General features: G+C 59.4%; 1 protein-coding gene across 1 annotated transcript; it reads right to left on the reverse strand.

The window, feature by feature from the left end:
- Positions 1 to 702: 702 nt before the first annotated feature.
- Positions 703 to 25,603, reverse strand: CARMIL2 (capping protein regulator and myosin 1 linker 2). The gene is given in 49 exon segments (XM_030458100.1): positions 703 to 875; positions 970 to 1,080; positions 1,313 to 1,342; positions 1,345 to 1,407; positions 1,739 to 2,029; positions 2,284 to 2,352; positions 2,478 to 2,514; positions 2,807 to 2,871; positions 2,874 to 2,925; positions 3,178 to 3,574; positions 4,006 to 4,022; positions 4,025 to 4,111; positions 5,845 to 5,865; positions 5,867 to 6,144; positions 7,192 to 7,258; positions 7,683 to 7,802; positions 8,186 to 8,202; positions 8,205 to 8,272; positions 8,728 to 8,944; positions 9,051 to 9,149; positions 10,040 to 10,072; positions 10,075 to 10,155; positions 10,158 to 10,173; positions 10,549 to 10,617; positions 10,619 to 10,645; positions 10,724 to 10,845; positions 11,596 to 11,668; positions 12,119 to 12,217; positions 12,219 to 12,278; positions 12,742 to 12,808; positions 13,079 to 13,175; positions 15,515 to 15,596; positions 15,767 to 15,836; positions 16,089 to 16,193; positions 16,281 to 16,357; positions 16,617 to 16,694; positions 17,045 to 17,154; positions 17,358 to 17,444; positions 17,568 to 17,662; positions 17,962 to 18,050; positions 18,147 to 18,222; positions 19,575 to 19,648; positions 21,454 to 21,524; positions 22,048 to 22,145; positions 22,412 to 22,533; positions 23,418 to 23,477; positions 24,101 to 24,151; positions 24,250 to 24,341; positions 25,556 to 25,603. Coding segments are annotated over 49 exon segments (4,500 nt in total). The 5' UTR covers positions 25,596 to 25,603.
- Positions 25,604 to 26,344: the final 741 nt, after the last annotated feature.

Raw genomic sequence — 26,344 nt, forward strand, 5'->3', positions numbered from 1 at the left:
GAGAAAGCTGCTTGGTGGCTGGGGGGACGCTGGTGCCATCGGGGGGGGCTGCAGGGAGGGCGAGGCAGGCGCTGGAGAGCTGCAACGGGGCAGGTGATGGTCTGGCTGGTGGAGACCTGCATCCATCTGGTGGTCCTGCTCATGGAGAGAAACCTGCATCCCATCTCATGGTTCTGTTCATGGAGACCTGCATCCCATCTGGTGGTCCTGCTCGTGGAGAGAGACCTGCATCCCATCCCATCCCGTCTCATGGGTCTGCTCATGGAGACCTGCATCCCATCTCATGGTTCTGTTCATGGAGACCTGCATCCCATCACATGGTCCTGCTCATGGACACCTGCACTTCATCTCATGGTTCTGCTCATGGACACCTGCATTCCAGGAGGTCTGGAGAGCATGTTGCCCCTCAGGCAAGGAGCTGGAGCTGGGCTGAGCAGCCAGGAGCACTGCTGCTGCCTCACACCCCCAGCTCCTGCTGCCCGGGGGGCAGAGCCCATCCAGGGAAGGTGATCCTGAGGGCTCTGGCACGGGGTCCCCGGCCACCCCTGTCCTCCTGGGTGCTGTGGTTTCTTGTTGGCCTCACACCTGCCCTTTTGGAGCAGCCCTGTGGACCCCCAGCTCTCTCCCCAGGCCCCAGCACGCCGATCCCCCCGGCACAGCGTGGGGCGCTGGGTAGCAGGGGGGTTGGGACATGCAGGGGCTTCACTGTCCCAGGGCTGGCTGCCCCCGGCCCAGCACCAGACTTTGGTCGATGGCTGCTGAGTCTTGTGCATTCACAGCAGTTTGTGCCAGGGCTCGTGGCCGCTCGCCTTCGGTGCCTGCTCTGGCCTGTGGCTCCTCCAACCCCATCTGGGGCCAGTCCTGGGGAGTGGGACCTGGAGAGGCAACAACGTGAGCGTAGGGGGGACCCTCAGGGACCTGACACCCACTTCAGGAAGGGTGCACAGGAAGGGGACTGTCACCTCTCACCTGGAGCATCCACAGAGGGTCCGGGCTCAGCCTCAGGCTCAGGCAGGGAGTCGTGCTTGGTTCTGCGTCTGAACACGGGGGAACGCCGCAAGCGGAGGGGAACAGAGCCCACTGGGGGAGCACAACCCAGACCCACGTCACGCTGGGGCTCCTGGCCCCTTTTCTGCCCCTGAGCCTGATTGCTGGAGCCGTTCCCAGTGCCAAGTCCCACCCCTGGCTCCTACCGATACGGAGATGCCACCCTCCAGCAACCCAGGTGGCACCAGTATGCCAGTGGAATGCCACCGCCTGTCCCCTCCCAGCGTGGGGTGTGAGGAGGGTCCCCACTCCAGCCCCCACTTACTTCCCAGCTCCACCAGGCACTCGGGCTCCGAAGCTGCTCCTCATGGACAGACACAGCTCGGCGCCCGATCCCCCGCGGTGCCACCAGCCGGTTGTCTGGGAAAGAGGCAGGGAGATGCCAGGGGGAACCTACAACACCCCGACCTCCCATCCCATCCCATCCCATCCCATCCCATCCACCCCATCCCACCCCATCCCATCCCATCCATCCCATCCCATCCCATCCCATCCCATCCCACCCATCCATCCCATCCCACCCCATCCCATCCCTTCCATCCCATCCCATTCATCCCATCCCATCCCATCCCATCCCATCCCATCCCATCCCACCCCATCCCACCCCACCCATCCCATCCTTTTCCAGGGGGCTGTGGGAACACGTGGGCAGCAGGGTGGGGGATCCCATGGGCATTCCATGCATCCCTACCTTGGGTGTTGGGTGGTGTGGGTAGGGGGCTGCCAGCACCCTCCTCTTCCCCTTGGCTGACCCTCCGTGGCAGTGCCACCGGGGTGCTCCTGCCCAGCCGTGGCAGGCTGCTGCTCCAGCCCTCCCGGCTCCCAGGCTCCAGCAATCCACCAGGCTCGGGCAGGAGGAAGGAAGGCTGGGATGGGTGGGAGGGGGTGGTTGGTGGCTCAGCAGGCAGCTGCCTCCCCAGGGCTTTCCAGGCTGGCCAGGGCTCGGGCTCCTTGGCTGGAGTCAGGTTGCGAAAAGGTGCATCTGGGGGGAAGGCAGGACAGGGCTGGGGGTGGTTCTGGGTGCTGGAACCCAGCCTGCAGCCACCCGAGGAATGGGGTGAGGGGCTGGCTTGCCATCTGCCACTGCCAGGGTTGGGCACCCATAAGAGCAGGGCACCCTCCAAAGGGTATGACCTGACTGCCCACCGGCCCCAATTGTCTCTGGTCCCCACAGACCCACTCAGACACTCCCCCTCGGGGACTGAGGTGACCCCCTGGCACCCACCGGTGACCCACCTGTGGACACGGAGTGTGTGCGGGCCTTCAGGGAGGGTGGGGAGTCTGCTGAGCTGTCCACGATGTCCCCTGCAAGCACAAGCCACCCACCAGCTGCCATCAGTGCACTGGGATTCCACCCAGTGCACCAGCACCCAGTGATGGGGAGGGTGGAGCCCAAAGGGGGTCAGGGCAGGGGGGACACAGCCTCTCACCATCTGAACCAGCTTTTTTTGATTCTCGTTGTCTTTGCTCTGCAAAGGGAAAAAACCTGGTTAAGTGGGGGTCAGAGTGGGAATGGCCTCTGGGATGATGATGAGGAGGACAGGGTGGTGCTGGGAGCTGGGGTGGTGCAGGGGATGGGGTGAGCCAGGAAAGGGGAGACAGACAGAGCACTGGACCTGGCCGTCCCCTTGCAAGGTGTTAGGTGACAGAACAGAGGCCACAGGCAGTGGTGGCACAGAGCTGTGGTGAAGCTCCCAGCCCCATGGACACCCCCTCTATCTGCCCTTTCAGGTGCAGAGGTCTGTTCCTGCCCCCCCACCTGCTGCTTCTTGCTCTCGGGGGCCGGTCCCTTGGTGACACCGATGCGGTGGAGCATGACCTGCACCGCTGCTCGAAGGAGCCCGGCAGCTCCCCCCATCACTCCTCTCCAGAGGCCTCCTCTGTGGGACAGACACAAGCCCTTGCCAGGGCACAGCATCCACAGCACCTGCTCCCACCTCCCCCTCCCCATCCCTGCCCCTGGGGAAACTCCCCAGATATGGCCACAACCAGCGGGGACATCCCTGCCCATCACTCCAGAGTCCCCACTCCCACCCTGTGATGCTGGGTGACCCATCACCAGCACCCACGGGTGGCAGCAGCATGCAGACAGCCAGCAAGCGGTGTCTTGGTGACAGTGACAGTGCTTACCTTGTCATGCCTGACCCCCAGTGCACCCTCATCCTCCCCGGGGAGCAGGATGAGTGACTGGGACTTGCCCTCCGTGAGTACTTGGAATCGGATCCTGCGGGCTGAGTCTGGGGTCTGCAGTGCTCGAGCTCTCCCGGGGGCTTCAGCACTGAGCTCCAACTCCTCTGATTTACTCAGGGGTTTGCTCCCCTCGCCCACTCTGCTGGGAGCCGTAAAATGTCACTGAGCATTGGAGCGCCGGCTCCTGGGGCCACCCTCGGGGTCCTTCTCACACCTTGAGCCCCGGCTGGATTTAGGTTTCTTGAAGGCAAAAAAATTCCCAATTTTCTTCTTGAGGGTGCGGGAGCCAGAGGGAGCCAGAGGGGCTGATCCCGGGCAGGTCTCCAGAGCTGTGGGGCTGGGGAGAGATGAAGAACTGGGGAGGGTGAGCTCCAGGCTGACAACCATCCCGTGCTTTTTATTTCCCCCATCCCCATCCCGAAGGGAATGGATCCAGCCCCAGCCCCACCACTGGACACGAGGCTGTCATGGCAGAGGCAGCCCCAGCGTGGGGCTATCCCACTGTCTCCCCCACTGTGGGACAGACCCCACAAAGCACCCCCAAGTTCAAGGGAGCAGGGGACTGGCTGCATCCTGCACCCATGGCCACATTCCAGCCCTCTTCCCCCTCCTCCTCCTTCCTGGGGGAACATGCATGTGCTGCTCTAAGGAGGGATGTTTTCTCCAGCATCCCCCTGGCACTGAGCCTAGCAGCCTGGGCAGGGGCAGGAGGGGCTGTTCCTCCGGGACTGGGTGAGGGTGGGGGTCCCAGACACCCCCTGGGCTTACGGCAGGTCCTCTGTGATTGAGCCCTCTTGGCAAAGAAGTCGTCCAGCCCCTCATCCACACGAGTGATGCTCCTGTCCTCACTGTTCTCACAGGCCACAGGCTGCACCTGCAAGGAAGCACAGCCATCAGCCCATGGGGTAAAAGACATCCCTGCCCACGGGTCACCCCACTTGTGGCCTCTGAACATCCACTGTGCATCCAGCACAAAAGCCAGGACTGGAGTGGAGTGTTATCCTCTGCATCCCAGCCCTGCCCCTGCTGCATCCCTGTGCCTTTGGAGAGCTCCAGCCAGGTCTGGCTCCTGACAACCCCTGGTCCTGCTTGTGGAGGCAGAGCAGCTCCTGGCCCATTCCTCAGTGCCACCCTGGGGTGCTGGGATCCCTACAGGCTCAGGCACCGGCTGCATTACACATGGGTAAGGTGCCTCTGACCTTCCGTGGTGACACACGGTGACAAATCCTACTAATGCCCTCCGAGAGCTGGGCTAGGTCTCCCATCTCCTCTGTTCCCTGGGAGAAGCCTTTGGTAGGAATGCTGCCTCTGTCTGAGTCCCCTGGGAGGGACACGGCACTGGCTGGTGGATGATGGAGCCACATCTCCATCCTTCAGGCTGGTGTCATTCCTCGAGTCCAGCCTCAGTGTCACCCCACCTGCTCCATCCTCACAGCAGAGCAGCCCATGCCATGGCCAACCCTCCTTGACAGGCATTTTCCTCACCCCAGGCTGGTGGTTCCTGATTGCTTGGAGGGAGGCACTGCCCCATTCCGTGGCATTTCAAAGCCACAATGACTTTTCTTGTGGTCTGATTGATGGCACTCAGGGAGCTGTTCCAGCCAGTCAAGATTGGGTTCCCCCTGTCACATCACATCCATCAAAGCCCATCTTCACTCAAGGCTTGGCCAACCCTGGGTGCCAAGTGGGCCCCTCCAGAGAGATGAGCCAAGGTGATGGCTCCCAGGCCCTGCCTGGTCCCTGCCAGCCTCCAGCATCCATCCTGCCTGCAGGCATTCAGCTCCTGCCTCTCCTCTGGCTCCACAGCAGCCCTGGTCCCACCATAGTCCAAGGACAAGCATCACCACAGCCTGGCAAACTGGGGCTTGCCAGCAGCTGGAAGGATCCAGCTGCATCACGGTGGCCTGGCCTGGAGATTCCAGCAGCATCTGGCCCCGGGGACAGTGATGGAACCAGACCCTCCTCTGACTGTGCCCAAAAGTTACTTTTCCTTTGGGAAAAGGGGCTGGGAAAGCAGGATAGGTAGGGGGAAGGGAACAACCTCCCCCGCAGCATCCACCGAGCCTCAGCAGCATTGCTGGGACCTTGGTGGGCACTGGTGCTTCAGGGTGAAAAGCTTTGGGTGAGGGGAGCAGAATCGGGTGCAGGAGGAGGAGAGAGGAGCTGGAGCCATGCCTCAGGCACCAGCCCTCTGCGTCCAAACTCTGCGGGTTTTTTCACTCCCCCCCTGCCTCCCCGCCGGCTCCCACCACTCAGCATCTCCCAGCTGGCAGCAGGAAAAGGGATGGAGCAGGAAAAGGGATGGAGCAGGAAAAGGGATGGGGAATTTCCTTGTCTGCCCCCCTTTCCTCCAGCCCCCCTGTCCACCTTTCAGGCTGTCCCCCCCTCCTCTCAGGGGGCTCTGGCAGGGGCTGAAACGCAGGATAATAACCCAGCCGCGGCTCCACACAGCTGATTTTCCTTGCAACAAACACGGCTGGCAAGAATTCACCCCAATCATTAAAAAGAAAAAAGAAAAAAAAAAAAAGAAAAAAAAAGGTGGGAGGACCCCAAATCCCCCCTCCCCAGCCTTGCCAACCCCCCCCCCACCCTTAGACGTCCTCTTACATTGGGCTTGCTGGGTGGGTGACTTGTGCCTGCGGTTGGGCCGGGGCCTGGCTTTGGTGCAATGCTCCAGCTTCTCGCCGGCGGTCGGCAGGTCCATGAGGGCTCCGGCGGTGACAGGCTGGGTGGCAGACTGGGTGGCAGGCTGGGTGGCGGGGAGCTCGCCGCTCGCCGGCTCAGCATCCTTTGTGGAGGCAGCAGGGCGTGCCGGCGGCGCGGCGGGGCTGAGTGACGGCGGCGCCGGTGAGCCTCGGAGCTCGCTGCTCCCGTTCCTTCCCGCCGCCGGCTCCAGCTCCGAGACACCTACGAAGGGGCGAAGAGGGCTGCGGTTGGCAGCCGGTCCCGCCAGGCCTCCCCATCGGCATCAGCATCATCAGCATCATCATCGTCAGCATCATCATCAGCATCGCCGCTGCCGCCGTCACCCACGCCCCACGCCGTGGCCGGGCAGGAGGTCGGCGAGGCGCTGGCTGCGCTCTGCCCTGCACGCCGAGCGTGGGGATGGATCCTGCTGCTGCGGTCCCTGGAGGATGCTGCGGGGATGAAAGGGACGGGGGAGGGATGGTCCGGCAAGGATTGAGCTGACCCCGGTACCACACAAGCGATGGCAGCGCCGGTCCGGTGAGCGGTACCGGCAAACCGCCCTATTCTGCTCCTCGGGCTGCTCCTCACCCTCCCTGCTACCCGCTGCAGAGTGGTCAGGTATGGTGCTGGAATCAGGGCATTGGGGTCAGGAGGTGCTGCTGGGCTTGGGGACGTGGGGGTGGGGTCCCCTGGGGACACATGGGTGCCAGGTGCTGGGTTTTGGCACCCAAAAGCCAAAGCCATACAATGATCACAGGTAAAAGCCTCAAAAAAGCAGAAGTCCCCCCATAAGCTGCTCATTGGACCCCCCCGGACCATGGCCCCCATATCCCCCGGGCATGCAGGGCTCCCTCAGGGCAGCACCAGTGGCGGGAACACCGTGGGAGGCATCTTGGCCCCTGTACCATGTTCCCAGGGTGCTGGGTGATGCCTGTGCCCAGGGAGGTCTTTTGGGGCAGTGCAGGCAGGACAGCACACTATCTGCAGCCACGGACAAACCTCCCCCCACTCCCAGCTTCATGAGAGAGAGCTCAGAGCATCCTCCCAGTATGCTGGGGCAGCCAGCCCCAAAAAAACCAGCCCAAGGGCATGCTTTGGGGGGCTTTGCCTGCAGACCACCCCCACGGCCCGGGAGAGGCTGTCCCAAAGGGATCAGAGCCAGGCCAGCTGCTGCCAGGTGTTCATGGTGGGGGGCTCTGCCGTGCGTGTCTGGCAGAGGTGGCCGTTGGCAAAGCTGAGGCAGTGAGGAAGCTTTTGGGACCTTACTTCTCAGGGTCGGCGTGGGCCGGATGCTCCTGGGAGTGCTTGTTTTCCTCTGCAGGGCCATCCTGTACTGCAGGGACAGAGAGGGACACGGTTGGCTTCGGCAGTTTGACAAAGTGGCTGTGGCACAACGGAGCCAGGCGGGCTTCACCCGGCAGTGGGTGCCAACCCTCCAGCACCCCCAGGACTTGGTCTGCCAGGTCCCTTCGTCTTGGTCTGCCACCCAGACCACCACGAGGCCAGACACCTTCCTGCCCGGGACCCTGAGCCGCGTGGATCCCAGAGGAGGAGCAGCCCAGCCCAGCCATGGCCACCACAGGGACAACCAGCAGGAGAGGCATGGCTGACAGTCCACTTCCAGGCACTAATTCCCTTCCTGCTGCTCCGGGGGGTGCAGGCACCCAGGGAGGCTGCGGTGTTAAGCCCCGCCATCCGGTAAGGCGGATAAAAGGCGGTTACGGTGCCGGGCATCACGCGGCAGCACCGGACCCTACCTCCTCCACAGCCAGCTCCAGGGGATTCCTGCCCCTCTCCAGCACCAAGGCATCGTCCTCAGCCGGCTCCAGCAGCAGCAGCGTTGGAGGTTGAAGCCCCTGCCTGGGAAGGCTCTGGGCCTAAAACCATTAGGAAGTGCTTAAATTATCCTGGGATGGGAAGCGTGGCCGTCTGCCTCGCGCCGCTCCGCTCCCTGCTTCGCCGGGCTGGGATTTGCGAGGGGATTTAGGTGTGATTAGCAGCACGGGCACCCGGGCTCACCCCAGCACCCCCGGCAGGAGGCACCTCCTGGGCTCGGTGCTGAGCCCACAGTGATGCGCACCTGGAGAGGATTACCTGGGAGGGAAAGCAGCCCAGGTGGGATCTGGCCGGCTCGCCAGGCAGTGAATCTGTGGTGGTGGCCAATCTCAGGGGGTGCAAACACCCTCCCCTTTGACACATCCCAGTCCCACAGCCCCCCTGCCACATCCCAGTCCCACAGCCCCGTCCCGCCAGCACTCACCAGTTTGCACTGGCGGCAGTCAGGTCTCCCAGCACGGCATCCATGATGCAGTCGGCAGCGGCTGCTGTGACCGACAGCTTGATCTCACTGGGAGCAGAGAGGGGTGGTCAGGGCCAACACCCACCACCCCTGCCAAACAATGGGGGACAACCAGGAAGGATGGGTGCTTGGCCAGGGCACCCCGGGGGGCACCCAGGGCATCCCTATTTTCCGGCTCACTGTGGGCAAGCTGCCAGAACAGGACCTGGCTGGGATGCAAGCGTTCCCCTGCAATGATGGCTGGGGGGGTGGAATGTGCCAGTCACAGGGATCTGCCTGCAGGGACATCACCCCATGGGGCTTCCCAGCTCCCCAGGGACATATCCAAACTGTACCCAAGTGGGAAGCAAAGCCACAGCTGGGAAAACTCAACAGCAAGACCCAGCTCACCAAAGCGCCTGCAGGGATAGGGGAGCTGTTGATTGGAGCCCCCAGGAATCCCCATAGGGCCCCAGGGGTGAGATTTGGCTGTCAGGGAAGAAGGAGAAGGGCCCAGCACTTACTTCAGCTTGCTGAAGACATCAGTGACCATCCTGTCCAGCACAGTGTTGAGGCTGAGGTGGTCCTGGAGGTAAATCCTCTCGGACATAGCATGGAGCAGCTGCTCCCTGACCCTGCTCTTCTGCAGCACAGCTGGGCAGAGGCCATGGACTGTGTCCAGTGCGCCTGCAATGATTCGCCTGAAAGCGTGGGGAAGACAGAGGAGGTTTGGGTGTCTTCCTGTGGTTTCCAGGAGAACCCATGTCCCTCAGCCTTGGGCCCAAGGCTGGGGAGTATCCCATGCTGCCAGCATCTCCCTGTGGGTGCCCACCTGGATCTCCCGGGCCACAGGTCTGGGACACTTCCTCAGTGAGATGCTCCAACTGGTGCTGCACTTTGCTGTTCTGGTATGGGGTGTTCCCTGCTTGGTACAAGAGGGCAGGATCTGCCAGGGGATGAGAGACAGTGTGGATCAGCCCCTGTCACCTCATCCTTGCTTTCCATCTTTCCACGCACAGCCACGGAAGCATCAGCTCCACCAGCTGAAGAGAACAAGTGGCCATTTGGCTTTGCTGGGTTGCTCTTGGGCATCTTGTGCCTCTCTTGGTCACTGTGTCCCCCTAGAAGAACCCTCCCAACTGCTCCCCAGCACTCACTGACCCTGCCACACTGCTGCCCACCCCTTCCACCCCCTTCACCACCTTTCCACCATCAGCACCACCCTCTTAAATCCTATCTCCACTGCATGAAGTCCCCAGGAGGGTGCAAAGATGAGCTGGGGAAAAAAAAAAAAAAAAAAAAGGAAAATGAGGTGGCTGAGAGAGAAGTAAGAAGGAAAATATGAGATGGGAAGATAGAAGCAGGGCCCAGGGAGGATGAACCTGAGACTGAGAGTGCCAGGAGCTGCCCATCCACCGTGGTTGGCCTTTTCCATGGCTGACAGAGCATCCTCAGCCTGGCTTCCTCCAGCTGGGGGGGATGAGGCTGCCCCAGGAGGACCCCCTGAGGATGTGGGAATGTTCTAGCAGTGTGTTGCAGGGTAGCCCAAAGCTGGAGCACCAGGGGGAGGGGGTGCCTGAGCCCCCTGGTAGCCCCCAGTCCACAGGGGTTCTGCACACACCTCTGACATGGGGGAAAGCAAATAAGAAGATGCTGGGAAAGGGGACACAGAAATCCACAGCTGGCCCTGAACGTTTTGCAAGAGCTTGGTGAGGAGCATCTGCTCCTTGCTGGTTCTGGTGTGCCCCAAACTCTTGGCTTAATTCCATCCTTAACTAATCCATAACCTGCTCAGGGCCCCGAGCAGAGGCAGAGGGGTGCTGTGTGTCCCCAGACTCACGCTGACTGGAGAGGTTGCATTCCTGATGCCTCCTCAGCACAGAGGATGTCAGCCTCCACCTGGCCCCCCCCCTGGGCAGGCATGAGGATGTCCAGGTGCTTCTGGACACTCAGCAGATCTCATTCACCATCTGGAGAGCAGGAGAATTTGTGTCACACCCCTGACACCAAAGCTGGGATTTTCCCAGGGAAGGACATCCTGTGCTGCCTGACGGGGCAGGCTGGGGCATGGGGTGGGGGTTACACCCCACAACATCCCTGTCTGAAAAGCAGGGATGCCACGTGGGAATTTGCTTGGGAGGAACCTACTGTGTGGGGGCAACAAGGATTACACACACACCACGAAAATGCACGGATGCAGCCAGGAGGGTTCCTTGGGATTCCTTCCCAGCGTCATCCCTCCAGGCTGCTCTGCCCTCAGGAAGGGTGCAAGGAGGCATTGTGCTGCTTGCAAGAGCTCCCACAAGCTGTGTGGGTAGCTCCACGTGGGTTTCTGGCCGGCAAACCTGTTCAGAAGAGGAGGTGAGGATGCCCTGCTGCAGGAGGAAGGTCTGGGCGGGCAGTGTGCGGTGCAGTTTGGTCCTTTGCCAGGCAGAACTGGAGCTGTGGTGGGCAGGAGGCCATCAGCAGCCACCAGAGGTGGCACCCAAACCCACCCCACCCACCAGCAACCCTCCCCACCTTGTGCACAGGCTTCCTCTGTCTTCTCGGGTTGCTGCGGTGAGCCTGCACCACATCACTCACTGGCAAGGGCATAGACCTGAGCGTGTAATTCCTGCAGGGAATGCAGGGGGAGTGGGGGGCTGCCAGCTGCCTCGGCCTCATCGGTCCAGAGCACCACCAGGCACTGGGACATTGTCCCAAAGCGCAAGCCCTGGAGATGGGCACTGCCAAGCTCGAGGTGGCAGCAAACCTAGGTTCTCCAATCCATCCATCCATCCATCCATCCATCTATCCATCCACCCATCTATCCATCCATCTATCCATCATCTATCCATCCATCTATCCACCCACCTATCCATCCATCCATCCATCCATCCATCCATCCATCCACCCATCCATCCACCCATCCATCCATCCATCCATCCGTCCACCCGTCCTCCATCCATCTCATCCATCCATCCATCCATCCATCCATCCATCCCTCTTCTTTCTCCAGACCTCCAGAGAAACCTGCACAGCCAAAACACCAGACCCAGGGGGTGCTCAGCAGGGGGACAGCTTCTACATCTCTCGTGGGGAGGGAAAGGACCATCACACCTCCACCACATCCCATGTGCTCACCAGGGCTGTCCTGGGTGACCCTGGGATGGGAGGCAGAACCCAGGGGAGACTCTGGGGTGGGTGACAAAGGTGCCATCAGCAAAGGGGTGGCAGGTGGGGTGACTGCAAGGCCCAAGCAATAGGCTGACTCCCTTGGGATCTGCATGCAGCTGAGCCAGGCATGTGCTGCTTGGAGGGGAGAAGAGGCCCTGGACACTGACATCCTGGTGCCAGAGTTTCTTGCCTGGTGGTAGCAATCCAGGAGGACCACACTGCTTCTCTCTCCTTACCTCTCCAAGCTCGAGCCACCTCCATGAGCCCATGGGCAGTTGTGTTGTTCCTGTCCCAAAGCAATGTCCTGCAAAGGGAAGGAGAGGAGTGATCCCTGCCTGCTCCCAGCCAGCCCCAGGGAGGGAGGCAAGGCTGAGCCCCAGAAACCCTGGGAAGGGGGTTAAAAACCTGATTTAAAGCCTAAACCTGGATTTTTGCAAGGAGCTGGGTGCCTGGAGGGGGCAAAAGCTCAGGGAAAACACAGTCAGGCAGGAACAGATGTCCCCCAGAGGAACAGCTCTGGCTAAGAGATTCCCCCCATTCCCTGTCCCCTGCAGACACTCCTGCCTTGCCTTTACAGGCACAACAGGGTCAAAACATGGCATTTTTGGAACTGTGCATTTGGAAGGGTCTAGGGCCACATCTGTGTCCACCAGGAGCCATGAGAAGCATCAGCATCATAACCAGGAGCACTGTACCAAGGCCCCCCTGGCACAAGGTGGGAAGGGCACCCAGAGCCCCCCAAACTGCTGCTACCTGAGCTTTGGTGTTGATCTGCAGGGCCTTGGCTAGCATCTTGGCCCCCGTGTCCCCCATGGCATTGCCACTGATGTCCAGAGTGATGATGCTGGTGTTACTGCCCCAGGGCACCCAGCAGGACGTTGGTTGCCAGTCTGAGTCGGGATTCAGCCACAGACAGGGACTGGAAGAGGCTGGAAAGGAGGAGGAGGTGTGAGCAGGATCCATGGCAGGATGTGTTTCACCACTGCTCCATCCCTGCCTGGCAGCTGCTGGTTGCCTGGGGTGGCTTTTGGTAGCCCAAGTGATGCTGAGCCCCCCCCAAAAAAAAAAAAAAGGGTAAGAGGTGCTCAGACAACATCCCAGGTTGAGCTCAGATGCCTGGCAGGCAGTAAGGATGGAAGAAGATTTTTTTTGGGAAGCTGGACTGCAGCCAGGTTCCACCAACATCTCCTCCTCACCACCAGCTCCTGCTTTCCCAAAAGTATGGGAACAGCTCCTGCTTCCCATCTGAGTGCCTGCTGCAGATGGAGGAAAAGAGCAGAGGGATCTGGATGGTGGTGGGAGGGAGGTTTGTTTGCTCCTCTCCCATGATGGGAGGGCTCTGGGATCTGGATGGCACCACACTGGGATGGCTGGGGGCAAACTGGACTTACACAGTCATCCTCCTGGGTGAGCTGGACAATTCGGTGCAGGACATCCAGGAGCCCATCCCTGTGGGACAGGGAGCAGGGGGTTACATGTGCATCCCAAACACATCCCACACCCATTGCCTGGGGGCAACCAGCAGAGCTCATGCTCCCTCCCTTGTCCCTCTAGTGCCATGGGGACTGTGTCAGGAGCAGGGGACAGTCCCCTCACCCTGAGGGAGCAGGCTGGCTAGGCAGGCAACCCAAGCATGAGCCTTGGATGGGAAGAGGGAGGCAAAGTAGGAGCAGGGTCCCAGGACAGGTCCTGGCCCAGCTGTGGCAACTGGGAGCTTACTTGGATTTGATGTTGAAGTTTTTCCCCAGGGAAACGTGCCTGATGGATTTGCTCCTGCCAATGGAGAGCACCAGGGTCACCATGTCAGGGTCAAAACCTACAAGAGGAGGGAGATGCCCACTGGGATGCTCCAAACGCTGCCACCAACGTGCCCCAAGGCCACCATGGGATGGTAGAAAGATACCCAGGGCAACTCCTGAGCACCTTCCTTCTTTTCCTGGCTCCCCCAAGGAGACCTGGACAAGAGAATGTTCTGGGAAGGCCTTAGAGAACCTTTCAGGACTTGAAGGGGCTACAAGAAAGCTGGGAGGGACTTTTGTCAGGAACATGGAGCAGTTAGGATGAGGGAGGGAGAATGGTTTCAAACTGGAAGAGGGGAGATTTAGGTTAGACAGTAGGAAGAAATTCTTTAATTTGAGGGTGGTGAGACCCTGGTCCAGAGAAGCTGTGGTTGCTCCATCCCTGGAAGTCCTCAAGTCCAGGTTGGATGGGGGCTTGGAGCATCCTGGGCTGGTGGGAGGTGTCCCTGTCTGTGGCAGGGAGATCAGAAATAGCTGAAAGGTTCCTTCCCACCCAAACCAGTCTAGGATTCCAGGAGCTGGGCAGGACCCAGGTGGCTGGGGAGTGAGCTGGGGCACTCCTGCTCTTTGGAATTCGAGCCTGTGCTAAGCCAGAAGGAGCTCCTGGAGAGGTGGAGACAGAGCCATCCCACAGAGGGAGGTGCCCTCCATCATGCCAACACCATGGGAGGATTTCCACAGCTTCCTGCACTCCATGCTCCACAGCATCATCCCCAGAGCAGCCTGGGGAGGTGACATCCTTCCCCAGGGCAGGGATCTGCTCCATCAGTCCCTCTGCCAGCCAAGGGATGGAGGCACCAAGACCCAGCTGCAGCCCTGTCCCTCCCACACAGAGCTGCTCTGCTGGGGAAGCCAAAAAGAGCAGCACATTTGGGCAAAAAAAAAAAAAAAAAAAAGGTTGGATTTGGGGGTAAGAGAGTGAGCTTTTGGAACATCTGTGGTCCAAAGAGCTTTCTGAGTGACACCAAGCCATGTCAGCTTTCCCAGAGCTAGGTGGGTGCCAAGGTGTTGCATGGTCTGCTGGGACATCTTAGGCTGCTTCAAGGTTTGGGGCATTTTAGGTTTGAATTTAGCACTGAGGAATGGGATAAGCTGGGGAGTTGCTCATGGCTTTTAGAGGCCACAGCAGCAAAAGTTGAAGCAGCAGAGGCTGCAAACTCCTGCAGAGAGATGGGAAAGAGTTCCAGCCCAGGGAGACCTCTCCAAAACCTGAGGGAACAATGTGAGAGCAGCTCAGATTCAGCAAGGTGGAGAAGGTTGTGCCAAGAATAGGTGTGAAATGAGCATTTTTGGCAGGTTCTGAGGCAGGAGGGATGAAGGCATTGCCTGGAGATGCTTTGTCTCCGAATGAAGGAGAGGCAACCTCCATGGGATACAACGATGGAAAGTGAGTAAGGGGCTGGCACACTTGGAAGGACATCAGCAGAGGAAGCAGCATGCAGCAAGAGGGCTGGGTTTGGGGGCAAAAAGCCCCAGAAGCCTGATGAGGTGGTAATTCCTCAGGCAGGAATCCAGTGCTGGCTGTTGGGTCCCCTGTGAGATGCACCCTGTGGCTGCTCCTGCTGAAGGGTTTCACAAGCACAGCTTAACATGACATGGCCAAGAGGCAGGGAAGAGCAACAGACCCTACACGTCCCCATGGGGACTCCTACAAGCTCAGGAGAGGATGCTCAGGAGATGCTCCTGGGATGATGCTCAGGAGACGCTCAGGGGATGCTCAGGGGATGCTCAAGGGATGATGCTCAGGAGATGTTCCTGGGATGATGCTCAGGAGACGCTCAGGGGATGCTCAGGGGATGCTCAAGGGATGAGCTCAGGAGATGTTCCCTGGATGATGCTCAGGAGATGCTCAGGAGATGCCTCAGAGGATGCTCAGGAGATGCTCAAGGGATGATGCTCAGGGGATGATGCTCAGAGGATGCTCAAGGGATGACCAGGAGATGGTCAGGGGATGCTCAGGAGATGATGAGGGGATGCTCAGGGGATGCTCAGGGGATGATGCTCAGGAGGTGTTCCTGGATGATGCTCAGGAGATGCTCAGGGGATGCTCAGGGGATGCTCAAGGGATGATCAGGGGATGATCAGGGGATGATCAGGGGATGATGCTCAGGGGATGATGCTCAGGGGATGATGCTCAGGGGATGATGCTCAGGGGATGCTCAAGGGATGATCAGGAGATGCTCAGGGGATGCTCAGGAGATGTTCAGGGGATGATGCTCAGGAGATGATGCTCATGGGATGATCAGAGATGCTCAGGGGATGCTGCAGCTGAGTGGGCTTCTGCCAAACTGGCCCTTGTGTCTGGAGCCCCAGGTGAAGGAGATCTTTCCCAAGGTAGGGGAAAAAAGCAACTCACCATTGTCAGACAAGTCCAGGCTGGTGATGGAGCTGGTGTCAGGGATAAGGTCCTGGATGACTTGGGCCCCTGCAGATCCCAGCTTGGAAAAACAGCAGAACCTCAGCACCAGGGGAGGTGTGGGGCCTTGCAAACGAGCTCCTGATGGTGGGGAGGTGACCCCAGCCCCCAGCAGAGAGGGAACAGCCCTTCCTGCACAGGCTTTGAGCAGCCCACGGGTGCCAACTGGACCCAGGGGTGTCAGCATCTCACCTCACAACTGCTCAGATCCAGGTGCAGCTCACTGAGGTGACTGTTGTCTGCCAAGCCTTGCAGCACTGCCCTGGAAAAGTCACCAAAGCCTTGCCTTCCTTTTTCCTTTCCTTTTTCCTTTCCTTTCCTTTTTCCTTTCCTTTTTTCTTTTTCCTTTTCCTTTTCTTTTTCCTTTCTTTTTCCTTTCCTTTTCCTTTTTCCTTTCTTTTTTCCTTTTTCCTTTCCTTTTTCTTTTTCCTTTCCTTTTTTCCTTTCTTTTCCTTTTTCCTTTCCTTTTTCCTTTCCTTTCCTTTTTCCTTTCCTTTTCCTCCCCTTCCCTCACCTCACAGCATCCTCTGGCAGTTTGGTCCCTGCCAGGGACACCTTCCTGAGGGCCTGGGCCTGGCTGAAGAATTCCTTCACCTCTGGGGAGATGGTTTTCACCCTCCTGAAAAGCAGGGGCACAAGACTCCATCAACCCCTGCCCAGCCCTGGGTCCCCCCCAGGCTCCCCCTTGTCCTTCCCCAGGGATTACCTCTGGGAATAGACATTTCTGGAGAGGTCCAGGTGGATGAGGGTGGTGTGGCACCCATGGACCAGGGCCCCAAAGAGCTGCCAGGGTGGGGATGGGAGCAGTGTCAGGGAGAGCCAGAGCCCCTGGCACAGGCAGGGGATGGAGATGGGGGTGGGATGGGAGGTGCTGGGGGGGTTCTGCCCCACACTGGGGCTCCCATCTTCCCCCACTGACCCCCAGTCGCCCACCCCCATCCCTGCATCCCTGTGATGGGTGGGTGGGTGGGGGTGGCAGCATCCCCACGGGAGGAGGGCTGAGGGTGGGAGCTGATGACAGGACCCCCCCGGGGGTACTCACAGTATCCAGAGGGCAGTGGGTGCCAGCCAGGCTGAGGTGGGAGAGGGTCTGGCACTGCTGGAGGAGGCTCCACAGGTTCTGCTGGCAGAGGGGGCTCAGCACCTCCAACCCAGGACCCTGAGGACCCTGAGCCCCACTCCCCCAGCCCAGAGAGCCCAGCACCACCCTGCCTCAGCACCCTGAGCACCCCCCCAGCACCCAGCCCCTCAGGGATGAATCCTGCACAGGGGCACCCAGCCCACTGCTCCTGGGATGCATCCTGGCTCCAGGTGACATCTCCCTCCATGGGGATGTCCCTGGTGCCTCCCCCCCAGCTGCCTCTCAGGGTGTCACAGTTGTCACTTCCCCATCCTGGGGGTGCTGCAGGGGACCAAAGCCACTGTCCCCCATGGAGGGGACAGAGCCTGAGCTGCAGCCTGGGCACTCACACTGATGTCCTCCCCAGCCAGGGTGCCAGGGTTCCTGGAGAGGTCCAAATGCTGGAGGGAGGATCTGGTGGCTTCATTATCTGCCAGGGCTTTGCACAATGTGCCCATTCCTGCTCCAGGAGAAGGGAAGAGGAGGATGCCCGAGAGTCCCCTGCTCCAGGAAGCAGCAGGACATCCCATCCCTGAAGATTCCCTTTCCAGGGTGACCCTGCAGCTCCTCCAGCCACCCCCTTGGTGCCAGCTGGTCCCCAAGCAGTGCTGTATCCAGCCTCCCAGGGGTGCACAGGCAGGGTGGGGGGATGCCAGGCTCTACCTTTGGCACTGAGCATGGTCCTGGCCAGGCTGAGGCTCTGCAGACCCTTGGGATTCCTCTCCAGGTGCCTGCTGAGGGCAATGATCCCTGAGGAAAGAGCAGTGAGCACTGGGTGACCCAGTGCCTGTCCCATCCTCAGCCCCTGAGGGGACAACTGCAGCATGGTCTGGAGTTGAAGTTTCCATGGGTGGAAGCTGGGGATTTGGCTACCTCTGTCTTCCAGCTGGTTGCCAGCGAGGTTGATGGTGTGGAGCACGGAGTTGGGATGGGCACTGAGCACCTGGGCCATCCTCTGCACAAAGTCACTGCAGGAAGAGGGGACACCCACCTGAGCATCCACCTCCAGGAGACACAGCCCTGCCAACCCTGCAGTGGCACTGGGACGTGCCACCAAGGCCTGTCCAGGGGACATCCCCATCTCCATCCCCATCCAGAGCCTCTGCAAGGATGGGCAACTGGTCCCTGGGCTACTGAGGGCTTCTGCTCCCAGGGAGCTGCAGGGGGAACACCAACACCCCCCCTGCTCCATGGAGGTGAAGGAAGCATCAGCACCCTGCCAAGAGCCTCCTGCCCCCCTGGAGGGCCCTGGGAAGCTTCTCCTTACGTTTTCACCCCAGTGTTTTCCAGCACCAGCTCCTCCAGCGTCACCGACTTGCTGAGCATGTAGAGCAGCTGCTCAGAAATCTCCTGGTTCTGGCAGGAAAGAAGGAAGAAGGAGAAGAAGGAAGGAATCTTGGAAACAAATCCAGGCATCCTGGGCATGTCCTGCCCTGGGGTGTCCCCACTCACCAGCCTGAAGTCCTTGCAGGAGAGTTTGGTGAACCACAAGTTGAAAGACAAGGCGGCCACGCTCAGTGCCACATCCCTGCAGGGTGACAAGGACAGGGTGACAGGGCCCAGGCTGACCCAAACTGGGTCTCCAGTGGGTCCCCCAGAACAGTGTTCAACAGAGCAGGACTGGGTTAGAATCACAGAATTCACCTTTAGCACCACAGAGCCCAACCATTCACCCATCATCAATCCAACCCCGGCCCTCAGTACCACATCCCCAGGGCTCTGAAACCCCTCCAGGGGTGATGGGGACCCTGACAACCCTTTGGGTGACAAAATTTCTCCTAATACCCAACCTACACCTCCCCTGGGCAACTTGAAGACATTTCCTCTTGACCTATTGCTTGTTCCTTGGGAAAAGAGCCCAAACCTCCCTTGCTCCAGCCTCCTCTCAGGGGGTTGTAGTCTCCTTTGCTCCAGGTGTTCACAGCCCCTCAGCTGCTCCTGCTCAGACCTGTGCTCCAGACCCTTTCCCAGCTCCTTCCCTGGACACAGGTCCATGAATTTAAAGCAACCCACAAACCCAGCTCAGCTGCCCCAAAAGTATTTCCTCAGGAATAATAAAATCAATCAAAATATTTGCATGCTCCTGCCAAAAACTCTGATTCTCTCTCTCTCTCTCTCTATATATATATATATAATCTTTTTTTTTTTAACATTTTTTCTTTCTTTGGAAACCTGAGCTCTCATGTAAAGACAGAGAAGGATTTTGCTAGAACTGGCACCAAGTTCCAGCTGACCCCTCGCTCCATCTGGATCCAGATGAAGGTTGGGGATGAATCAGAGGGCAGAGCAGAGCTCACACAGCCCCACTGGGACTTCCTCACCCTGCCACAGATATTTCTTAGGTGTATTTGTCCATATTGTGTTGGGGGGAGGAGGAATCATCACCTGGAAACACCTCATAGGGAAACACCCGACAGCCAGGAGCTGCCTGCAGCCGCCCTCATGCTTGGTTTTCCCTTCCCTAAGCAGGGTGTGAGCTTCCTGATGTGTTAAAAACCAGGGGCAGATGCCACCAACCCCCAGCTGTGGCATCCTCAGGATGTGCAAAGCCAGAAAAACTTAGGAGGAGGAACGTGCTGGACCAGCCCTGCCATGGACAGGGAGGATGGGGACAGGGAGGATGGGGCAGGGCAGGATGGGGACAGGGAGGATGGGGACAGGGAGGATGGGACAGGGCAGGATGGGGACAGGGAGGATGGGGACAGGGAGGATGGGGACAGGGAGGATGGGGACAGGGAGGATGGGACAGGGAGGATGGGGACAGGGCAGGATGGGGACAGGGAGGATGGGGACAGGGAGGATGGGGACAAGGAGGATGGGGACAGGAAGGATGGGGACAGGAAGGATGGGGACAAGTGCTGGGGTGGCTGGGGGACTGACCTGCTCTCCAGGTGGCTGAAATCCATCAGGTTGAACTCCCGGCAGTCCTGGCTGTGGTAGATGTTGTCCACATCCTGGACAGACCCCAGAGGTCAGGCAGAGAACCTGAGCTTGGGGTGCTGGAAGGAGCTGAACTCTCAGAGCCCCCCTTGCCAAAATCCCAAGCTTAAACCCCTTCCCCTGGTGTTGGGCACAATTCCCAAAGTGGTGGGGAGAGGGATGGGTCTGGGACCCCTTCTGGAGAGATTGGCAACAACCCCCCCTAGACTGATGGGAAGGAGGATGAGGAGAAGGATGGGCTGGACAGTTGTGCTGTGGTCAAGGACCTGCAGGGTTCTCCTCTAGTGGGGACACCCAGCAAGGTCCCAGATTCCCAGGAGAACCTTACAAAACAATCTGCTTCATCCCTATCTCCACAGAATCCTTTGGGTTGGAAAAGGAGCTCTGGGATCAGCAAGTCCAACCCTTGATCCACTCCCTCTGTGGTTCCCAGCCCATGGCACTCAGTGCCACATCCAGGCTCTTCTTAAAAACCTCCAGGGATGGAGAATCCACCCCCTTCCTGGGCATTCCAATGCCTGATCACCCTCTCTGGAGAGAATTTCATCCTAATATCCAACCTAAACCTCCCCTGGCAGAGCCAAAGCTCTGCCAGGGGAGGTTTAGGTTGGATATTAGGAAAAAATTCTTTAGTCCATGCCCTCTTGTCCCACTGATATCTGTCCAACCCCCCCCTGGCTCCAACCTCCTTTCAGGGAGTTGCAGAGAGTGATGAGGTCTCCCCTGAGCCTCCTCTTCTCCAGCCTCAACACCCCCAGCTCCCTCAGCCCTTCCTCACAGCAATTCTGCTGGATCCCTTCACAGCCTCCTTGCTCTTCTCTGCACCTGCTCCAGCACCTCAAGCTCCTTCCTGAGGGGCTGAGGGGCCCAGAACTGGACACAGGACTCAAGCTGTGGCCTCACCAGAGCTGAGCACAGGGGCAGAATCCCTTCCCTGGACCTGCTGGCCACGCTGTTCCTGAGCCAGCCCAGGATGCCATTGGCCTTCTTGGCCACCTGGGCACACTGCTGGCTCCTCTTCAGCTTCCTGGCAATCCCAGGTCCTTTCCTGCCTGGATGCTCCCTTAGAACCCACCTCACCAAGGAGCAGAGGGTACCCAAGCCCAGAAAACTGCAGCTCTGAGATGTCCCTGAGATGCCCCCAGCTCCAGGAAGCCCTGGGAACACCCGGCTTCCCTTCCAAGTGGAATATTGCTTCTTCCCTATGGGAGGAACCTCAGCTTTCCCACAGGGAGAACCCCAGTTTACCCACTGGAGGAACCCCAGTTTGTCCACAGGGGGAACCTCAGTTTTCCTATCAGGGAACCCCAGTTTACCCACAGGGGACCCCCAGTTTTCCCACAGGGGGAACCCCAGTTTGTCCACGGGGGGAACCTCATTTTACCCACAGGAGGGACCTAAGATTACCCACTGGAGGAACCCCAGTTTACCCATGGGGGGAACCTCACTTTACCCACTGGGGGAACCCCAGTTTACCCATGGGGGAACTTCATTTTACCCATTGAGGGAACCTCAGTTTACCCCTGGGGGGAACCCCAGCTTTTCCACGGGGAGAACCCCAATTTACCCACTGGAGGAACCCCAATTTACCCACAGAGGGAACCTCACTTTACCCACTCAGGGAACCTCAGTTTACCCACTCAGGGAACCTCACTTTACCCATGGGGGGAACCCCAGTTTACCCACGAGGGAATCCCCAGCTTTCCCACTGGAGGAACCTCAGCTTGCCCACAGGGAGAACCCCAGTTTGTCCATGGGGGGAACCTCATTTTACCCACAGGGGGAACCTGACTTTACCCACAGGGGAACCCCATCTTACCCACTGGATCTCCTCCCGGAAGGCAAAGCCATTGTAGTCACACAAAGCAGCGTAGGTCTCCGAAAACCCCCCTGGAAGAGAAGGGAGTTTTGGGGGCAGACCCCCCCACAAGAGCTCAGAGAAGACCCTTGAGGTGGGCAGAAAGCAAGAGGAGGATGGGGGAGGCTCTTCTTGCCCTCCTTCAAGGGCCCAGAGCATCCTGCATGGCTTGGTTCCTGCCCCAAAGGGATCTCACAGCTCCAGGGGCTGTGTCTGGCTTTGCTCCAGCCATGGAGGCACCAGGTGGGGTGCAGCACATGGTGCTGGGGTGGTATCCTGAAAACAGGGCACAGGAAAAGCCTCTGGATCTGCAGTGATCCCACCATACCAGCTGGGGGGATGCATCCTCCCAGGTGGACACTGAACATCCTTCTCCCAGCCTTCTACACCCCTGTGGGATGGGGTGGGCTGGTGGACAGAAGACCCCAGGAGAAGGGCTCCTTCAGACCCTTGTTCAGGGACCTTTCCCACAGGTTCCCTGCCAGCAGGGCTGATACTGGTGGATGCTGGGCTGTCCTGGTCCTGGGGGAGCTGTGGGGTAGGGAATGGACTCACCACAGGGGCCAGGGCTGCCCTGCAGCATTTCCTCCAGAGAGTCAGTGATCCACTGGATTCTCTCGTAGAGGTTGGGAGCAGAGTTCCTGAGCAGTGTCCTGGGGAAGGAAGGAGCAGGGAGGGGGATGGCAGAGGAGCATCCCCCCCATTTGAGGCTTCACCACGGCCCCTGTGTGGGAAGGAGTCAGGAATGTTCTTCCCAATGTGAGGGAAGAGCCTGTGTCTGGGTCTGGCCTCCAGCAGAGTGGTTTGCTCCCAGCAAAAAGGCATTAATTGGGAATTCCTGGCAGATTTGGGGCTTTTCTGAGCACAAAGTTTGCTCTGGGACCTACCCAGCTCCCCTGGAGAGGCAGCAGACCCTTACCCAAGGGATGAGTCTGGAAAAACCTTCTTAAGTGACATGGTGACATGGAAGACAACCCGTTCCAAATCATCAAAGGACATGAACTGGAAGGCATAAGATGCTGCATCCGTTTCTATGACAACCTGGGGGGTCCAAAGGATGGGAAGATGCCTCAGTGAGCCCCAAGCCCCATGACACAGCTGTGACAGCCACCAGCAGACACCCACAGAAACCCAGCCAGAGCACTGGGAGCAGGAAAGAAAGCTGCAAATATCAGAAATCGAGGATAAAATGCATTCAGGAGACTGTAAAGTGCCAAAATAAGGCATAAACCTCCTCAAAATGCTGCAGCTGGAGGCCAGAGGTTTCCTCCTTGAATTTATCTAATTGGGTTTGGAGGTTTTGTTTTTTTTTAAGCATTTGGTTCCTACCAGGGGAAAAAAAAAAGAAAAAAAACTCACAAAACAAAATCCCATGGCAACCTGCTCCCTGATTTAATTCCCTGCTGATTGAGGCGTGGGAGGGAGATGGCAATTATCTGAATTTATCTGCTGGCCCTGGAGCTGGCCCTGCCTGCAGGTTAACAGCCTGGGGAGCAGCAGAACCCCCATCCTGAGTAGATGCTGAGGCCATGGGTGCTGATGTTGCTTTAATAAGGGGAAAAAAAACCCAACCCTGGAGGAGGCAGGGCCAGGGCATCCCCCTCTTCTCCTCCCCCATTCCCACCCCCAGCTCTAAGAGGATTAATGGGGTTTAAAACACCCTCCTGCTAAATTTGTCCCTGCCTGGGTAAGCCAACAGCCCTTTGTCACCTTGTCCCCACCGAGCAGGAGGTGGCAGGGCCAAGGGGCTGCCGGAGGCACCTCTGCTGAGCCCCAGCACCCCTGGGTGCCTGCCTGCACCCCCAGCCCCGAGGGGATGGGTTTAGGGAAGGGCTGAATCCCCCCCAGAGATCCCCCCTGACTCTGAGGGACACCCCCAGCCCCTGCCCTGGGCTGTGTCACTGGGGGGTGTCGGTGCCACTCACCAAGCTGGGCTCCTGCACCCTCATCTCCTGCACCTCCAGGAGGCTGAAGCTGCTGTGAACCTGCAGGGACAGGAGCTGCATCAGCCCTGGAGCTGCTGGGGAACCTCAGGGGGACCCCAGGGGACCCTCCAGATCCCACCCTTCCCCATGCCTGGAGCAGTTCCCAGCCCTGCCCCTCACAGCCTTCCCCAAACTCCTTCCTCTTCAGCCCATCCTCCTTCTGCTCAGCCTCCTGGGGGGGGTCTCAGACCCTGTGGCCCCAAGGTGACCCACATGGGGACCCCAAGGTGATCCACATAATGGCCCCAAGGTGACTGATGTGGTGACCCCAAGGTGACCCACATGGGGACCCCAAAGTGAATCATGTGGGGATCCCAAGGTGATCCATGTGGTGAACCCAAAGTGACCCACATAATGGCCCCAAGGTGACCCATGTGGTGACCCCAAGGTAACCCACATGGGGACTCCAAGGTGACCCACGTGGTGGCCCCAAGATGATCCACATGGTGACCCCAAAGTGACCCACATGGTGGCCCCAAGGTGACCCAGGTGGTGACCCCAAGGTGACCCACATGGGGCCCCCAAAGTGACCCACGTGGGGCCCCCAAAGTGACCCCCAGGGCACCCCCAGTGCTGCAGGATGTGGGGCAATGTCCTCCCCAGGTCCCCTCCCTGTCACTCACCCTGACTGGCAGTGTGACCAGCACCACGTAGGCTCTCCAGGGTGTCAGCACCTGAGCAAGGGGACATCAGAGTGACAGCAGAGTGAGGTGACAGGCCAGGGAATGGCTGCCTGGGGAAAAGCAGGAAGCAGCCCGGGCTGTGCACGTACCAAGATGTGATCCTCAGGCTTGGATTTCCCTGGCAGCTGCACACTCAGCACCAGCAGGACCTTCTGTGTCCCCAGGAAGGCAGTGATGCCATCTGAAAAGACCAATGTCCCCGTGAAGTCAGGTGACTGAAGCCACCCACGGTCCCATCCCGTGCCCTGTGAGCTTGGGGACACCAGCTCTGCTGCCCCACCTCTCCAGCTCCTTCTCCAGTTTGGGGGCTGCAGGTGACAAACCAGCTCCCCCCAGCCCCACCAAGCACAGCTCCCTGGGGATGCCCCCTGCAAACTCACTGCAGCTCCTGGGGCTGTGTTCCCAGGGGTGCTTTGGGTTTTAGGAGAGCAGCTCCCATCCCAACACAACACATTCTGTCCCCCAAGGCCTGGTGTCCCCTGCAGGAACTGGGACCTGGCACTGAGCAGGCTCCTTGCCCAGTTTACCAGCTCAGGGCCTGAGCCCCCCTGCAGAGGGATGGTTCCTGCTTTTGTACTCATTTTTGGGAGGGGAAGCTCTCTGAGCCACCCTGTGGGCATTCATGGGCATCCCCCTCGCCCACGTTCTCAAATCTGTCACTCTCGTGGCCACCAGGAAGTGGCACCAGCATCACCCTGGGGTGAAGCTTCACCTCCACCTCTCCCAAAGCTTCACCTCCACCTCTCCCAAAGCTTCACCTCCCCCTCTCCCCTCTCACCTCCCCACCTCTCCCAAACTTTCACCTCCCCATCTCTCCCAAAGTTTCACCTCCCCACCTCTCCCAAGCCCCAGCTCTCCCTTGGAGCAGTGGAATGGGAATCCCAGCCCCCCCATGGCTGTGCAAACCAAACCAGACCAGACCAGACCAAACCAGGCCAAACCAGACCTAAACCAGACCAAACCAGACCTAAACCAGACCAAACCAAACCAAACCAGACCAAACCAGACCAAACCAGGCTGTCCCTGTGACTCCAAGTGGCTTCAGCTGAACCTCCACAAGGACCCAAGAGCTGGGACTGTGGGGATGCATCCCCAGCCCCCTGCACACCCCAGTGGTGCTGGGGGGGCTGTGAAGCCCTGAGCTGGCAGCAGGGGAGGTGCCAGGGGGACCCCAGCCCCACGGGAGTGAGCAGCAATGGGCAGCAAGGAGAAAGAGTCCCCCAGGAGCAAGGCACCCAGGAGATGCCTTCAGCCCTAGCAGCACCCTCAAGGATGGGAGTTTTGGGTGCTCAGAGCCCTGAACTGCAGCTGCTGCCCACGAGGAACCCACGAGGAACCCAGAAGTGGGGTGCAGCACGTGGGGTGCAGAGGCCCCAGGGGATGGATGGTGCCTACCTTGAAGCTCAGTGGGGACTCCTCCGGGGGACACAGCCATGGTGGGGACAGGGAGGTGAGCAGCCTGGGGACACAGGTGTCAGGGCAGCATCCTGGGGTGAGGTCCCCAGTGGGAGGAAGCCCCGAGTTACAGCACCTCCTCCTCCTCCCCCACTCACCACCCCCTGCCTCTTCCTGCCCCGTCAGGAAACATTTTGCTGCCTGAGTGAGAAGAGAAATGAAAGTGACAGCACTAGTGGCTCACTGGGAGGAGGGGACATCCCTGCCCAGCCCTTGTCCTCCAGCATGGCTGCACCTGGGCCAGCAGGACAGGACACCCATCCATGCCTCCCAGCAAGAACCAGCAGCACCCCCCAGGGGTCCAGCCTGCAAGGGTTGAGGTCCAGGCCCCCTTCCTGCCCTGCAGCCCCCCCGAGGTGGGGTGCAGGTGAACTCCATCAGGTCACACCAGTGAGTTCCATCCTTCCCCCTGCACTGGGAGGTGAGATCAGCCCAGCCCCATCACCAGGCCAGGGGAAGGGGAATTAATGGGGATGGGTGCTGGGCTCCACTGTAGGGTGCAGTGATTTCTCCAGAGCAGAAATGCCCCAGGTGGGATGACAAAAGCCCTGCCCCAAAAGGAGGAGGAGGAGGAGGCAGGGGTCAGATGGTTTCCTTAGAGCTACAGGAGAGAGCACATCAACCACCCTGCTCCCCAGGGAGGGTGCTGGACTAGCCCAGAAGGCAAAAAGGTTGGGGGATGAAGCAGAAAGCCACCCTGTGCCCCATGCTGGGCTGCAGGACTTCACT

This window comes from Calypte anna, chromosome 11 (genome assembly GCF_003957555.1).
Source record: "Calypte anna isolate BGI_N300 chromosome 11, bCalAnn1_v1.p, whole genome shotgun sequence".
In the NCBI taxonomy this organism is placed as follows: Eukaryota; Metazoa; Chordata; class Aves; order Apodiformes; family Trochilidae; genus Calypte; species Calypte anna.